Below are 17,068 nucleotides of genomic sequence, written 5' to 3'. Positions count from 1 at the left end.
TTATGCTGTGTGGTGGAAATCAAGGAACAGCTTATTGATAAAGTGTATCTATCGATAGAAGTGGACTACCTAAGTAAAGAATGGTTGTGTGAACGAATGGTTTTAACAACAAGGAATGATACACTGCAGCAAATATAATTAGCAAATGCCGAAGACGATTCCGGGAGCAGATACAATATATAACTGGATAAATACAGTGATGGATCAATATGAAAGTATCAACTATCCAATCTAATTTTTTAACTCATTAAATCCGTCGTGTATGCATCTGCATGTATTGAAACTGAAAATTGCGTCGCCAATAATACTATTAGGAAATTTTAACTCACCTAAATTATATAGTGACACAACACTGTGTGTCAAACTGCTACCTCGTAATATTATTGAAGCAATAATTTTAATTGGTAAGCAAAAAGGAAAATCGGCGTTCATACTAAGAATCCCGTTGATCTCAACTCATATACCATTTTCTTTTAAAAGGTTACAATTTGCTGTGAAATTAGCTTATAGTATGACAATCAATAAGGCTCAGTGCAAACATTTCGCTACTGTGAATTTGAAGGAACCCTTTCTTCTCTCACGGTCTGCTCTATGTTGCTTTCTCACCTGCCAGACAAGCAGAAAACGCATATGTGTATGCGCCACAAAACCAGACATCAAATATAGTATGTAAGAATGTATTTTAATGTAAAGAGTTTATGTGTAAGATATTTGTCTGAAAAAAAAAAAAAAAAAAAAAAAAATTTTTTTCACTGCAGTTTTTTTGTCCGTTATTATTCTTATAAAACTACTGGCAGAAAACCAAAATGCTAGCAAAGCGGGTTATTATCAGCTAGAAAATAATGATAAAGAAAGTTGATTCATCCGAACAGGCGACACGTTCTCATTGATGCACGCTCAAATCTCGGTGAACACCTGCCCATTGCAAAGCTAGCTGGCGATAACGTTGGGTGAACACGGCAACAGACAGCGGGACGTCTTCTGCGGTACCTCGAGTTCAGCCACGTGCGCTTCAGCGGTGTGCCCCCACAGCACTTGCGCTCTCAGTAGTACCGCGCTCTGTCGCCAGATGGGCCGCGCCACGGATCGCCGCCCAACCCACATTAGTGAGCGTCTCCGCTGCCGACCTCTGCGTTCCGTGACGAGGAGGCGCCTGACAGGGATTTCGCCGACCTTCAACCACTTTCCACGCATGCTCTCGACGGTAGCACGTCAACAGGCGACGAACTTCGCCGTTTCCGAAATGCCCGTTCCCTTAAAAATCTGCTCATTGTCGAAGTCGCTTACGTCAGTAGATTTCCCCGTTTGCGGCTCGCGTTGTTGCTAGAATCGCCCGCAGTCGCCACTGGTCTACTTACACACTTCCCTGACCGCGTCATGTGGCCACGCCACGTCTCCCAGGCTGTGACTAATCCATATCTCCGCAATATCCTTTCTTTCAGGAGTGCTAGTTCTGCAAGGTTCGAAGGGGAGCTTCTGCGAAGGTTAGAAGGTAGGAGAGGAGTAGTGATGGGGAGCTCGTGAATGAGTCGTTCAAATGAACGCTTCACTCCTGTGAAGTGTGAACTAACCATTCAATTTCAATGAACTGGTACTTCAAACTCTTCACAGATAGCACACTCCACACTTTTTTCTAGTTCACTCACTCTCTTCCCCTCTCCCTCACCCACGTCACTCCTCCTCCCATCACTTCACTCCACCCTGTCCTGCCTGTCGACGAATCACGCGGTGTTAGTGGGGAACGATAGGTTTAGGACGGTGGGAGGAGGTGAGGGGTGAGGAGAAGGCAGCGTCAGCTGCTACCTGCAGTGCTGACATCATTACCCGTGACTATTTGTGCAGTTAAACTTCGCGTCTACGGGTAGCCTACCGTTGGCGGCGCTTGAAGACAAATGAATATTAAAGATAGAAACGAAGTGGCTATCTGTGTGAGCACGCACAGCAAACATGAAAATAAAAGGTTTGTTAATAACACTGAAAGAGGGATTTTACCTAAAATCGTACCAGTGACTACAGGTGACAGTTTACGTTTTGAATCTAGTGGGTTATTATTGCCAACAAAAATAAAATCTACAGGAAAACTTCTGAATAATTACTTAACGTAGGTATATAGACTTTGTGACAGTGTTAAACATATTCATTCTATTTTGGATTAAATTTTAAAAGGAACATAAAATTGGACTGCATTTCGTTGGTAGCCCTATTTTTCAGTTCATGAATACAACAAATAATGTTTCATTTGGCAGATAAAGACTTTTTTGGGCGCTTCATGAGAAAATGTCGAGCAAGATTAAATGTAGTACCTTCTTTATATGTGACAGCCTTCTCTGTTTATCTTTCCTTTGTCCCCCCTTTTTTTTTTCTTTATTGTCATTTTGAAACCTGTATACAGGCAGGCCTGCAGCAGCATACTACGCCGCTCTTTGGCCGCAGAGAAACACAAAAGATAGAAATGAAGACAATTAGAGAAAAAAGATGGTGGACATATAAACGGAGCCAAACACTTTTTAAAATACAAAGTGCCGTTCACGGGCGTAAAGTCCAAGATAAAATTGTTCAGACACTTGGACACAGACAGAAACGCCCTTTGTCTCCTTCGACCATGCTGTATTTAAGATAACTCAGACGCTGTAAGAGCGTAAAACGTTGCGTGCACGTTACACCATAGTTCCGCCATCTGTTGGTAAAATTGTGAAGTATTACGAAGCTTTATTGTATGAGCGAGGCGAAGCGAGCGTAGCAACGGCTGAGCGGCGAACTGGGCAACTTCGCTAGGCTTCCGTACTTCGCGAATGAACTACTTCATTTGAACGCTTCACGGCAAAGAGTGAAATGAATGAAGTAGTTCACGGGAATGAACGAGTTCGACCCACCTCTAGAGAGGAGGTACTGGCGGAATTAAAGTTGTGAGGACGGGGCGTGAGTCGTGATTGGGTATGTCAGTTGGTAGAGCACTTGCCAGCGAAAGGCAAACGTCCCGCATTCGAGCCTCTGTCCGCCACACAATTTTAATCTGCCAGGAAGTTTTACATCAGCGCACACTCCGCTGCACAGTGAAAATTTCATTCCAGTATGGGTATTATTTGAATAGATTTCTGTCCAAATAGTTATTCGAATAAGTAGTTCCTTCAAACAAATTTCTTCACCAATAAATTATCTGTGGATTAAGCAACGAATAACATTATATTTTCTTTGTTTATTTCTTGTACAGAATTAGTATTTGTTCCCTTGACTCACTGCAGTTTCTGTTTTATAAATAACTTATTAATGGTTCACCCAAAAATGTGCCTTTATTTCTCAATGGCTTAAGGTCCCGAGTATAAAAATTGGGCTTAGGATTAAATCCACGGTTGGTCCTACGACTGCAGCTGTTCTTATCACTTTTCTCCCCGATAACAGTGACAATAATTCCAAGCCCACATGTACCGTATTTCAGAGTGCGTATTGAAATGCAGATCGCTCCCTAAGTGGCTGTAACTGTCCAGAGGTGGGAAGAAGTCAAGAGCCCACCACTGCAGTGCTGAATCCATCTTTTAAGTTGATCACAGCTTTACTTGATTTGCAGCACCACAAATGAAACATAAAAATGCTAGTACTGACGGCCTCAGCACTTTGGACTATAACGCACTAAGCAGCCGCAATGTTAAGCAGCCGTTGTAGTCAGTTGTGACCTTTTACCCCAGAGAGATGGACGTGGAATATATTATGCTTTTTCTCATAACAAACGTACTTTACTGTAATTATAAAAATTATTTTTCCGTAGTTTTATTTGCTTTATGTGCTACGGATTATAGGTTCACTTACATAAATGTTAGAGCACACGGAAAATATAGTGACTCGCCTATTTTTATGCAACGAATTTTGCATGAAAATCTTGTTAGCAAAAATTTACAAGTATCGGAGAAAAGCACCATATCAAAGGAGTACCGATGCCGTGCGTTATGGTCGGAGATGAGGTATTTGCTATATGTGAAGATTTAATGCGTCCTTATGGAGAAAGGTGTTTAACAAACAATAAAACAACCTTTCAACACCAACTCTCGGTCTAGGCAGTTTATAGAATACACTCTGGGAAATAAATGGAGAACGGAGATCCTTCATCGCCCAATGGATGTTCGAGATGAATTTTCAATTGCTGCAATAAATGTGTGGTATGTTTTACAAAATAATGTTCCAGAAAGACGTGCCTATAAATTTGAAGACACATTGTACGTCTCTCCAGAACTGGAAATTCCCCAAGTCCTACCAGCTGTCGGAAGTCAACATAAAATTTGTTTCAGAATGTGTGGAAGGTCTGGCTGCTTCAACAAGTGCAGGGACACTGAAGGCAGCCACTAGAGTTCTCATAACCGGCGGCTGTCGCAGCGGCTCAGTGCGCGGGCCACAACGCACGCCATATTTTTACCGACCGCAGCACATGTTCTGCCTAGAGCGTTACAGCCCCACTACTCCACAGACGCGGTCCCCTTCATCTGTCTCTGCTATGCCAATACATCGTCCCCTCCCACTGCTAACATGGCGCAAGAACTCTTAAGTAAGCAGCCAACGATGAGAATGCAGCCGATAAAAACTCTCAATCTTACAAACCTTTCTAACACTTCCGGATAAGGGTGTATTCTTAGTACTCGTATAATTACGCAATTCTTGTTTGCTATGGTACAAAATGACTGAACCAAGCATGGCGTCAGCGGTTCCTAACGATTAACATCACAATACTTTTAATCTAAAGTCTCCTAAAACGTTTCTGGAATGGTGCTGGACTTCCGTAGTCATCCAAAGTGTTTCAGGTTTAATTCTGAGTGACCTTGCCGTTGGAATATACAACAGTTTTTCGATCCGACATCTGTCTATGCAATTACGTAGAGTTTGAGATTCAAATGTTTCCGAAGAGACACTGCTTTCAAGTATATAAAAGTGTAAGACGTTTTTCGCCTTTCTACACCAGTTGCAATTATGGCAGCAAAGTCTTGCCCACGATTAGAAACAAGGTGTCGACCGTTTTGCTGTACATGACCAAAGCAGGATTACAACAAACTTCAGACGTATAGCAGTCACAGAAGTAGGGTCACGAGTTTCGAATAGCATTATGACGTTAACAGATTTTATTACGAATGTGGTTTGACAGCTGAAGTTAAAAGTGTAATCACAAAGAATTATTTTTCAAACACTAAAGCGGAACAGATGATTTCTCAATTGTTACTGAAGAAGATTGTGAACTGAAAATCATACGTAAAAGTAATTAGTAGTGTACTGCTTGTGTAGAACGTATTTTCCTTCGTTTCACAGTGGTAAGTATCTGTAAATCAAATAAACTTTGTGATGACATATTTCAAACTAAGAGTTGATCTGAAAACTAATTTAAAAGAAACGAAAAGAATGACATAGAACTGGAGCTATAAATGCAACTGCATTTCAGGTTTATTTACTATGCTCAAATCTCTCTGTTCCCAGGCGACAAATAAATGTTTTTATTTGTGTAAATTGATAATGTTTCGAATAATATTTGTTATTCACGAATAACGAATAGTAATTTATATCTGAATTCATTATTCGTCATTCGGACAAACTTCGCTCAAGTCTGATGCTAAGCGAATCGCATCGCGCGTGTGCACACTGTAAATTCGCCGGCTGCGCGCAAGGGAGTGCAGAAGCGTGAAATCCTAGTGGCTCACGGGCCGTGCCAGCCTTGTACAGTCGTGGACCAAACGAGCGAGACCCCTCGCCTTATCGTTATGCTGATCCGCACAGCTTTAAAGTCTGCTAGACAGCATAACAGGCAAGGCGACGAAGTGCTACCAACATACTATGCACAGGCGTGAAATTGACAAACTATCCTAATTTTCTCAGACTGTTTTCAATCATGTGTGTGACTATATTAATGCTGACTAGTGTGTTAAACACAACACATAAATATAAGATATAAATGAAATTCTAGTTGCAGTCGATACATCAGCATATTACTCGTAGATATGCTTTCGATCCAAATCATGTTTACAGGAATGCAAATAAAATCCATTTGCTTATACACGTGGCAATTTCGATCCCAGTATTAATGCCGGCGCGTTTTAGAAATGGCTCTGAGCACTATGGGACTCAACATCTTACGTCAGAAGTCCCCTAGAACTTAGAACTACTTAAACCTAACTAACCTAAGGACATCACACACACCTATGCCCGAGGCAGGATTCGAACCTGCGACCGTAGCAGCCCCGCGGTTCCGGACTGCAGCGCCAGAACCGCACGGCCACCGCGGCCGGCGCGTTTTAGAAGTGCGAGCATTCCCATTGCTGGTAGTTTAAGAATCACTTCGGCTAATGAACGTTTTCGGGCTGTGGCGAGTCTAATGGAGAATTCGAAACATTGTAGAATACGTTTGGCAGGTATGTACCCGTTTATTTCCTAGGGTGGTGCAGAAATATCCTAATAAATTTACTCGCTTAATTACAGTATTTTGTTATTTCGATAAACATCCCGAATTATTGTCACGTAAGCGGTGACACAGAGGTAGAAAATTCTTGTTTTTGAGTCCAGAAAGCTGTATCCAACAGAAACTGCAGATCATTTTGCCATTTTCTTTGCGAAATTGCCGGCTTGTTCAAGTCTGGGGTAATAATAGAGGTCTCTTTGCTTGGGTTGTCTGCTGGCGTAGTGAAAGGTGTTTGCTACTGCAAGGGAGGTCTGGTTTGTTTTCGGTTCTAATCTCGATGGAGGCAGATAGACTATCAGTAAAGCAATTTTAAGAAATTCTCGCTCCTCAAATACGTTTTATGCTACCTTTATTCTGTACCGGCGCCCTGTGGATGTAAATATGAGTATCTTGTAGAATTTCATACTTATTACTGATTACTTTTTCAGCTTCTGTCAGTAATTGATTTGACTTACGTGTGTGGCACTGAATGATGTTTAACTGAATTTCGTTATGAATCTTCACGAACTGCTAAATTTGCACACTTTCATTGTGGGTCAGCAACGGTAATCCAGTATGACTGGTCTGAACGTTGACATAGACCGTTTCGCAGCCGAATGCGCATAATATTTTGCTAATTCGTAAAGATCTGGGGTACTTTACTATAACAGTTATGTTATCTCGATAAGCTGAAATTCATTTTTATTAGTACAGTTCATACTAATTAGCGTTTCTTCTGTCATTTATATCTTATATTTACGTGTTGTGTTTAACACAATAATCAGCATTAATATAGTCACACACATGATTGAAAACAGTCTGAGAAAATTAGGACAGTTTGTCAATTTCACGCCTGTGCATAGTATGTTGGTAGCACTTCGCCACCTTGCCTGTCATGCTGTGTAGCAGACTTTAAAGCTGTGCAGATCAGCATAACGAAAATGCGAGGGGTCTCGCTCGTTTTGTCCACGACTGTACATGCGCCCATGCAGCTGTCATTAGCATCGGCAATCTTCGGCAACTTCCGCCACCGTTCGCTAACCCATTTGGCGCTCTCACTCGCACAACACGGGCGCGTGCTGACCACGCGGATAGGCCAGGCGGTTGCAGGGCTCTGCCGTGGCGCGGGACCTGGGCAGGGGGCACGGGGGAGGCGGCGCCCCCCTCTGCAGCTGACGCCGGCGACTCACCCTTGACGTAGTCTATCTCCTCCTGGGAGAGTGCTGGCAGGCGGGACCTCGTGCGGCCCTCTGCCTCGCTGTTGGCCGCCACCCGCTGCTTGACCACCTCCGGAAAGTCGCCGCTGGACGAAAATATGGGCTGCGCGTACATCCCCAGCTGTCAACAGTAGAGCAGGGTACGTCATCCACTGTGCGCTTGACGCCAACAGCAAGGAAGTCATTAGCACACTGCTAAAACCCCCCGAGCAGGAAGTTGCTTAAACGTATACAACAATGAACTGCAGACCACAAACGCTCTTCCTAGCGTCTCTCTCACAGTCGTATCTGTAGTCTCCCTCATTCACAGAAATCGTTAAATTATTAATGTAGTCTGTTTTCAGATCTACGAGGGCTATTCGGAAAGTAAGGTCCGATAGGTCGGGAAATGGAAACCACGGTAAAAATCTAAAATGTTTTATTTGCAACAGTTAGATACACCTTGCAGCTACTTATCTCCATAGTCGCCGATCCGACTTAGACGTGTATCGTAGCGTTGTACCAACTTTCCAATACCCTCGCTATAGAAGGCAGCCGCCAGTGCTTTCCGCCACTTCTCTACGCTGGCCTACGGCTCGTTGTCTTGTGCCAAAATGTTGTCTTCATAGCCAGCGGTTCATGTGAGCAGAGATGAAACTCAGAGGAAGACAATTACGGGCTGTATTGTGGGTAGTCAAACATTTCCAATTGACAACGATGCAGGAGCATCTTCATTGCCCCTGCAGAATGCGGCGGAGAATGGTCTTGAAGAAGAAACAGCACGACACTTATGTAATGTTAGCTGCATAGCTTCAGGCGAAATTTCTCACCAGGCCCTCGTACTTGGCGGCAGACACTATTTTCTAGACATCTTTACGCACTCACTGCGAGCTCAGAAATGGGAAGAGCGACGTGATGGTCACTGGGGTTATACTAGAGACACTACCCAACACATCTGTGCAAAGCTTTATCGGATTGTCATAGTCGTTTCCATTTCGCGACCGATCGGACCTTACTTTCCGAATAGCCCTCGTAAATTCACTAAAATAAGGTCAATATTGTAGTTGTTCAGTATGTCCTGACGTGGTAGTTGATCAAACAGCTCATGGGTGTACTGCCAGTTCATAGAGCACAGGGGGTACAAAAAGGCGCGTCGCAGACAGCTGCCATCACCCTTTGCAGAAGAATGGGTTGCTCAACATGATCACGCAAAATCTAAGATGCAGAGAGTTTCTCCCAGGAACTGATACACCTCAGAACACTATCATTACATGTAAATGTTGCTTATACTTTGTCTGCCGACGTTCTTCATGGCGGTATGAGCAACAAGCCAACGTCCAACAAGGTTTCTACGTGTTTTCACTCTCTGCTGCCAACCCAATCTTGGATTTAGTACAGATGAGAAATAAATTTTTGATCAGTAATCATAACAATAGAGACGAACTTTTAATATTTTGTGAAGTCAGAAATCGACCATGAGAATCATGCAACAACATGAATATATATTATATAAGGTGTTTGTAATGTATTTTCTAATGCAGTGCTATTTTTATTTTAAACTTAGGCAGCTGCATCTGTGCCTGATACGAGTGCGTAATCCATAAATATAGCCAAGTTCGTCATGTGCGGTACACGGAAGAAATGCAAATAATGATATGGAGAAAGTCAAAGTCCAAAGCAAGGTTGGCATACGTAAAGCAGATAGGCGTGATAGGTAGTTACTGACATGAAACGTCTCCCGCATCCCTGGTCGTGCTCTTCGCTCGTGAGCTGTAACGAGTCTCAGCCACCGTCCACACCACCAGCTGGTATAGAACTTAGAATTTTGGAGATATTCTTACATGGGTGTAGAAGAAAAGTTCCCATCTGGAAACCAATACGTATCTGGAAACCAGTACTCATTGAGATACAGGATGTTTTAGTTGTGATAAGTAATGTCTAGCATTCAGTGCAGCAGCCTATCTTATTGCTGGAGTTCATTGTGTATGTGAATAGCGCGAAGAAGGGCTGAAGGGTGTGTGAGGATGCATGGTGTTACACTTACGGCTCTGCCTATAGTATCTACTTATACGTAACACAGAGATGGCAGTCGGACTCATATCTCAAAAGCTTTTTGTTTCGAGACGAATTAATACAGGAAATTTTCTTCTCGTTTTGGTCAATATTACCTCCTGCAGGAATCTGTGAAGCTGATTTTGCCGGGTATTGCGAAAGCTGTGGGGGAAGTGGGGGTGGAGGGGATGGGGTGGGGAGGGGCAGTGTCTTTCAGTAATACGGTCATTACTTTTCCTAGACTTAGTTTTTGGCGCAGAACTGCAGCCTGCCCGCATCTCGTCGTCGTGCGGTAGCGTTCTTGCTTCCCACGACCGGGTTCCCGGGTTCGATTCCCGGCGGGGTCAGGGATTTTCTCTGCCTCATGATGGCTGGGTGTTGTGTGATGTCCTTAGGTTAGTTAGGTTTAAGTAGTTCTAAGTTCTAGGGGACTGATGACCATAGATGTTAAGTCCCATAGTGCTCAGAGCCATTTTTTGAAGAACTGCAGCCAGCAGATGTGATGCTTTGAAAACCGTTGCTGGGACTCTGAATAAACTTTGGAAAGATCAGTGCCCATGCTAGCTTTTGATTCCGGTTTTAGCGGGGATCGATACCGTGGCACTTCAACTCGATATACTGACATTTGAGTTCAGTGATAACTGTTTATGGCAGTACTACTTTATTTATTGCTCCGTTACAAATATAGCAATGGTCTAGCTTTATTTCAGGGACATTACGGTAGCGAAACTTACCAGTGATGGTTAATTTTACGGTCTTACAGTAGTCCCTGGATACTTCAACACTGAGAACAATGGAGTTGCTTGAATTCTGTCAATTGTGGAGACTGTTTGGTGAGGGTTTAGAAGGGTGGGGGTGCACTTCGTCTTCAGGCCACGAGTGGCCTATCGGGACGATTCGACCGCCGTGTCATCCTCAGTGGAGGATGCGGATAGGAGGGGCGTGGGGTCAGCACACCGCTCTCCCGGTCGTTATGATGGTATTCTTGACCGAAACCGCTACTATTCGGTCGAGTAGCTCCTCAATTGGCGTCACGAGGCTGAGTGCACCCCGAAAAATGGCCACAGTGCATGGCGGCTGCATGGTCACCCATCCAAGTGTCGGCCACACCCAACAGCGCTTAACTTCGGTGATCTCACGGGAACGGTGTATCCACCGCAAGGCCGTTGCCGTGGTGGGGGCTAAACATGCAATATTTGGAGACAGTCTTCTACGCTATTTCCGTCTGTTGTCGCAACTGGAAAAGGCGTGGGTTGCGGGTAAACGCAGTCTCCACGTGCTCTGGTCCTAACCCGCGCTGCGATGCCCACACGGTGCGCGATGCCTGCGGTCTAGGCGTGAGCCTGCACGACCCTGCAGTCTGCCGCCAAGATGGCGAGCGTCTGCTCCTCTCTTATCACTGGGACCGGCGAGGTGCTCGTCTGAAACCTACCACCCAACGTGTTGGACAGTCTTTCCGGGGGACCTTCCAGTCTCCCCCTGGTCAAAAACACAACATCGCTGAAATGCAGCTAACTCTTCGAATTATGACTGTCGTGGCCGCCTTACCAATTTTACCAAGCCAACACGATACTCGAAATAACAGACCCTCGTCCAGCAAGAAAATCTCAGTTTCTATGTACTCAGCATTTGCTTCCTACTGACTTCCTACTGCAAGAAAAACTCAGTTTCTATGTACACAGCGTTTGCTTCCTACTGACTTCATTGGACGACGCTTTAAACCGCTGACTCGAATGTTGTCTTTCGGTGCTTGTATAAATATAGCATTTGTGTGGAATATATTCAATGGTTTTCACTTGCACTCCCTACTAGGACTTGAATGTGCGGTTCATTGTATTCTACTTAGGAAGCTCAAACATCGTGGCATCGGAGATCTTCTGGGAATTAGTTTTCATCCTGACTGAAAGGATACATAGTGTTGAATTAAGACACCCAAGGAGAGTACACAACGAAAGATCGTCTTCAGGATCGGGAATAACCACTACAGGTGCAGCACTGGGTCGAGTTTGTGTTTGCTGTTCTTCTTGTTCATCTGTCATCATATATCCAAGAAGCAGAAACACTTCTCTTTGCTGACGGCGCAAGAATTATAATCAAGCATATTGGAGTGAATTTAATAGTTGAGAATGTAAATAATATTTCATTGAAAATTGGTAACTCAGTCTCCGCTAATGGACTGTCAGTGGACTTAGGCAAGACACAAGACAGGCAGTTCAGCGCTGTACAGGTCCTGACCACACCACTGGAGGTAACGACTGAAATTAAATCAATAAATGAAGCAGAGTATTCTAATTTGTCATGAGTCATGTTACAGATCTTCTCAAATGTCTAGGCCCAGCAACTTTTGAGTTGGCGATAATACCAGATTTAGCAGAGGAAACGTGACTCACTTTTTCTTATTTCTTGTTATAGCACCTTATAGCCAGATAACTTGTCATTGGAGAAAAAATGTTTCTTGCGCATAACTTGTGATAAGGGTAGTATTTTGTACGCACTGTAGAACTTCTTGTTGTCAGGGCTTTTAAACAGTTGTGCGTAGTGAAAACAGCATCATAGTACATTCATTGCCTTACAAAATATGTTGCCAACTGTTAATCACAATTTCAAAACAACGGTCAGACATTTAAATATGCTACTAGAAGGAAAAAATGATTTACGCTATCAGCCACAACAATCTTTAATGTAAGGAATGTAATAGACGATAAAATTAACAGGAAACACAAAACTGAAATCATATCTGCCTGACAACTAGCTACTGTGAATGGTCGGCATCTTGCCTGAGAGCCTGTAGGCTAATTGCAAAACTGTTTCGTTCTACATCATAGCGAGAGGCTGCAATTGTGACGCAGAGTATGCGCAATAAAAATAATTAAAAAACCATGAAAACAACTGTGCTCCCTGACAAAACGCGATTATGGAACCATCAGTGACATCATGTGAAGCGACGAACCTGGAACTGGAGCTGACGTTCAGAAGCGTCGGCGTCCTCCGTGCTGTTGGTCAGAGGCTCGTACCAGTTGCATTCCAGAGTGATGCCCACCCTGCCTGAAACACACCAGGGTCACACACTGAGTCTCTCTCAGGCGCCTGTACACACTTTGCTTCGCGGAACAATCTTTGTATCAGCCTTTGTTGCACGTGCTACAAACTTGGTAACAGCATCTAACAGACATATTTTGTTCATCAGTTTTCCCAAGCGTATTTCATGACAAAGTAAACGACAAGTTTTTGGTCAGCTGGTGGTGCGGAGAGGGCAGAAAACTACCCTGACAGAGCCCCGTCGGCATCATCGACTATGCTGACGAAGTGACCGCGTGAGGTCTTGTACGCCTTGGCCGACCCTGATGCAGAGCGCCCCCAAGAACTAACCACATCGAGTCTGGGCCCCGGGCAGTCATTGCACTCCCAGAAATTGAGTTTGCCAGAAAATTAATTAACAATAACGCTAGACTCGCCACTCTGACGTCAGAGTCTGCTGACATCGCGATTTGCCACTGATCTTTCTGCAAATCCGTAAGGGAAGCTGATTATGTGCCACCGCTACCATCATCTTTGGATAAACTAAAAAAATCGTACCACAGCTGCGATGAACTCAGTTGCATAGGACATTTCTCATCGGATCTGACGCCGGTTTCTTATTCTTGAACGTAGAAATAGGCACATGGAACGTTTATATACTTGTTGGCAGTGCAGTCAAATGTTACATTTCCCACTCATCGTGTGTAGTTCATGAAGTACAAAAGTGTGAAACGAAGTTCATCACTATGAGCTACGTTAGATAGTCTTGTGATGCCCTAAAACAAAGGTGCAGGAACAGACTTTCGATATATCTCTCACGTGTGGCAGAACAGCGACCCACATGCTGTTATGTCGTCTGTGCAGATGCTCCTCCTCAGTAATGCAGCTTGCATAATCTCTTCATACGTACAGTCCGTACCTGGGTACGATTGCTTTTCGTGCTGAAAAACTGAAATACAGACTCGTGCGACACATAAATCTATACTAGAGAGAACTGTACAGGGAAAGACAAGAAGTACTTTTCGGAGGCATACGTAACAAATTAAACGTTATAAAAATTGTGTGTCTACTGAAGGTGGATATAATGAAACAAAGTAGTTTTCATATTTATTTTTCAATCGTTGCAGGGTTGGCTCATTTGGCCTTTTATCGTTAGTCAATATGACGTTGCTACTGCTTGCTTGAAGCCAAGGGAAACTACAACCGTTATATTTCTCGACGCCCTGCAGCTCTGCAGTATAATATGATAATGCTATCTCGTCGGGTAAATTATTCTGGAGGTAAAATATTCCCCATCTGGATCACCTTGCAGTGACTACTCAGGGGGATGCTGTCATCAGAAAAAAAACTGACGTTTCCGGTCAGTGCGCGGGACATTAAGTTTTAATAGAGTAGGTAGGTTAGACACGTTAAACATGGTTTGAAGGTAGATATAGCGAGAATTAGTGAAGTGTTATTACAGAAAGCATAGGATTTTTGGCCAGAGGTTATATGCCTTTCTACACAAAATCAAGTAGAGGCTGGAGTTGGTCGACTAATGAACGATGAAATATGAATATTGGTAAACGTCTGTGAAGAGCTAGGTGAACGGATCATCATACATAAGACAGATTCGAAGCCGCGTACCACTCACTGGTACAAGTTCCTATGCTTGCTAGTTCCGCAGATCATAAAGCTATTGAAAAGATGAACGAATAGGAATTATTGAGTGTGTTACAGGAAATGAAAAGTGTGTTGCGCTGGGGGATCGGAAGTGAAGATAGGACATTCGTGGAAGCCACAAGCAACCTTGAAACTGGTCTCAGCTGATGGAGAAAGAGCGTCGGGTTCCTCCAAGAAATTCATTTGACCACCGCGTAACAGCCCGGCATAGTTTTATGAAGTGTGAAGACAGATTGTTGCAGAGAACCGCGTTCCTCTCCCCTTCAGCTGCTACCGGTTAAAAGATACGTACGCGATGGCCGCCTACCTTGCTGGGCCTCACGGAACTGCTCGTCGTAGAGTGTGTAGACGCGCGCGTGCGCCAGCAGGATGGTCCTGGCCATGAGGTAGTCGGCGATGCCGGACGAGTTGGCGCCGGGCGCGAACGCCGCGGCGGTCGAGTAGCCGAGGGAGAAGATGTCCGGCTCGTTGAGCGTCAGCCACAGCTTCACCTGCGGACACGGACCGCTCACAGAAAGCCACTGCTCACTCCCGCAGCGACCAAGGGCCAAGAAGAACTGAGGTACCATTTTACAAAAAAAAAAAAAAAAAAAAAAAAAAAAAAAAAAAAAAAAAAAAAAAATCCTTAATGAAATTTTTTATATGGACATTAGACCACGGTCCAAGTCACGTTTCTGTGGCTAATGTTTCTCCTCCTAATGATGGGCACATCATCAGAGGCTGTAAAGACTCAGAAAGCAGTTTCAAATAAAACAAGCGCAGCAGTCCGATCCGTTTATACGTATCTACGCAACACTAAGTTCGTGTCGTCAGAACGCAGCCTAAGATCGCGGGATCACAACGACGTATAGTATGGAGCCAGTAGCGGGGATGAGAAGGTGATATTCGGTTTATGTACCACTAAGACCCACAACATAACTAATTTCAGTCTTTTTTCCTTTCTGTAAAAGTTGGTTTTGTGCTTCTGGATTTCTATGGCTTCTCTGTACATCTTAGCACAGTTATGACTGGACCTTGGTAAAACTATCCTTGGTCCTAGCGCACAGGAACTACAGAAACAAGCGCCAGCACTTGGCTTAAAGAACGCAAGACCAATTGTCATCTGGGCAACGCTGATAAATCACCAGTGGCAGATCACGAACTGGGACCAGGGAACGCCCAATTCCTTTCTCCAGCGTTATTGTTTTATAGCTCTGTACTCGACCATTATATTTAAACTGATAGATCGGAAATAAACCCGTCAGCAACTTCCGTCATTGGGATTAAAATTACTTCATTTCTCTTCAAGTCAAAGAGTATTTCGCTTCTATGGTATGTCTTCCATGCCAAGTGGAATAGTTTCGTCAGGACTGGTCTAGCAAAAATCTCAGTAATTGTAACGGAATTTCGTCTTCTACAGGGACCTTGTTCCGACTTAGGGCTTTCAGCGGTCTGTCAAATCATTCTGGCAATATCATGTCCCCCAGATTCATCTTCATCTGATCTCTCTACTGCCTTCAGTTTCAATTCTTTTTTATAGACCTATACCTTCGACGTATCAGCTTTCCTTTTTTCGATTCATACTGACTTGATATTTGAGTTCTTGATATTCGTACAGTGTTCTCTGTTCTACAGAGGTTCTCTTGTTTTTTCATGTAGGCAGCACCAACCTTTCCCCTAGTCATGAAAGCTTCTACAGTCTTGTCCTCTATTTCCGTTTCGCCATTTTACATGTCCTGTCAATATCATCTTTTATACATCTGTACAGATTTTACCTGTTTCATTTGCTAAATTTTTATACTATGTCCTTTCTTCGTTTAAATTCAGGACCTCCCGTGTTGTACAAGGACTTCTACAAGACCTTGTCTTTTTACAAACGAGGGTTAGAACTTTAATAGTGGCAACTATTTATTTACAACTCGTGCAAAATAGATACGTGTTTCAAAGTTTTACTGACCTTAAAAGTAGTCACCAGCATTTTGTACAACCCGTTGCCAATGTTATGGAAGTCGTAGGATACTCTTAGCAGTGCCAGGTGTGTTGACAGTTCGAATGGCGCGGTCTATTGCCCGACGAATTTGTAGCAGTTCTGAAGCGAATGCCGTGAAGTGTTTCCTTCACATTAGAAATCGAGTTGAACTTACGAGGGCTTAAGTCAGAGGAGTGCAGTAGGTGGTATAAAACTTATCAGTCCCATTAGTCAAACAAATTAGTAAGAGATTCATAAAATTTCTGGCGTGCACCCGCATAAATTTTACTTCTTCTTCTAATATTCCGGCTGAATACCATCCAGCGATCTTCAGAGTGAGCCGAGATGACTGACGCTCCAGCACTTGCTCCGTCCTTTTAAAGCTCTGGACCGCACCACTGTGCATGCGGCCACAGAGACACATGGCGCCAGAGACGTTAATCGGCGGCAAAGACGTATGGCATATGCATGGAAATAGATCTATGGCTGCGCAGTCGATCCACACGGTGATATCGATGTATCACTGCGAGCTGCACCACCGCGACGTCTTTGTGATTTTACTGCAGACATTGCCGTGTTTCAAGACTTGTCCAAGCTGAAGCCGCTGTCTCTATTAATTAAATTCGTCGCCAAGTGAATTTCATTTGCTTCCTTCACTACTGAGTCCCAGAAGGATGAAGTCGAGGCTAAAATTTCGACGTTATCGTCCACCATAGAGTGCCCAGTGGCAATACAGTGCTCGGCCACCGGAGATTTATTAGGTTGTAAGAGCCGGGTGTACTTGCG

The 17,068-nt window shown here is 43.9% G+C and overlaps 1 protein-coding gene across 1 annotated transcript in view; it reads right to left on the bottom strand.

Moving 5' to 3' along the window:
* Positions 1-17,068, bottom strand: part of LOC124805410 (myrosinase 1-like) — a 120,545-nt gene that overhangs the window by 15,001 nt on the left and 88,476 nt on the right. The window contains exons 6-8 of the mRNA XM_047265971.1: positions 14,642-14,825; positions 12,605-12,699; positions 7,597-7,744 (exon numbers count right to left, since the gene is read on the bottom strand). Of these exons, the coding sequence (XP_047121927.1) occupies positions 7,597-7,744; positions 12,605-12,699; positions 14,642-14,825 (427 nt within the window). The remainder of the gene's footprint in view (positions 1-7,596; positions 7,745-12,604; positions 12,700-14,641; positions 14,826-17,068) is intronic.

The sequence above is a fragment of the Schistocerca piceifrons genome, chromosome 7, assembly GCF_021461385.2.
Source record: "Schistocerca piceifrons isolate TAMUIC-IGC-003096 chromosome 7, iqSchPice1.1, whole genome shotgun sequence".
NCBI lineage: Eukaryota > Metazoa > Arthropoda > Insecta > Orthoptera > Acrididae > Schistocerca > Schistocerca piceifrons.
This window is presented reverse-complemented; position numbering and strand designations above follow the sequence as displayed.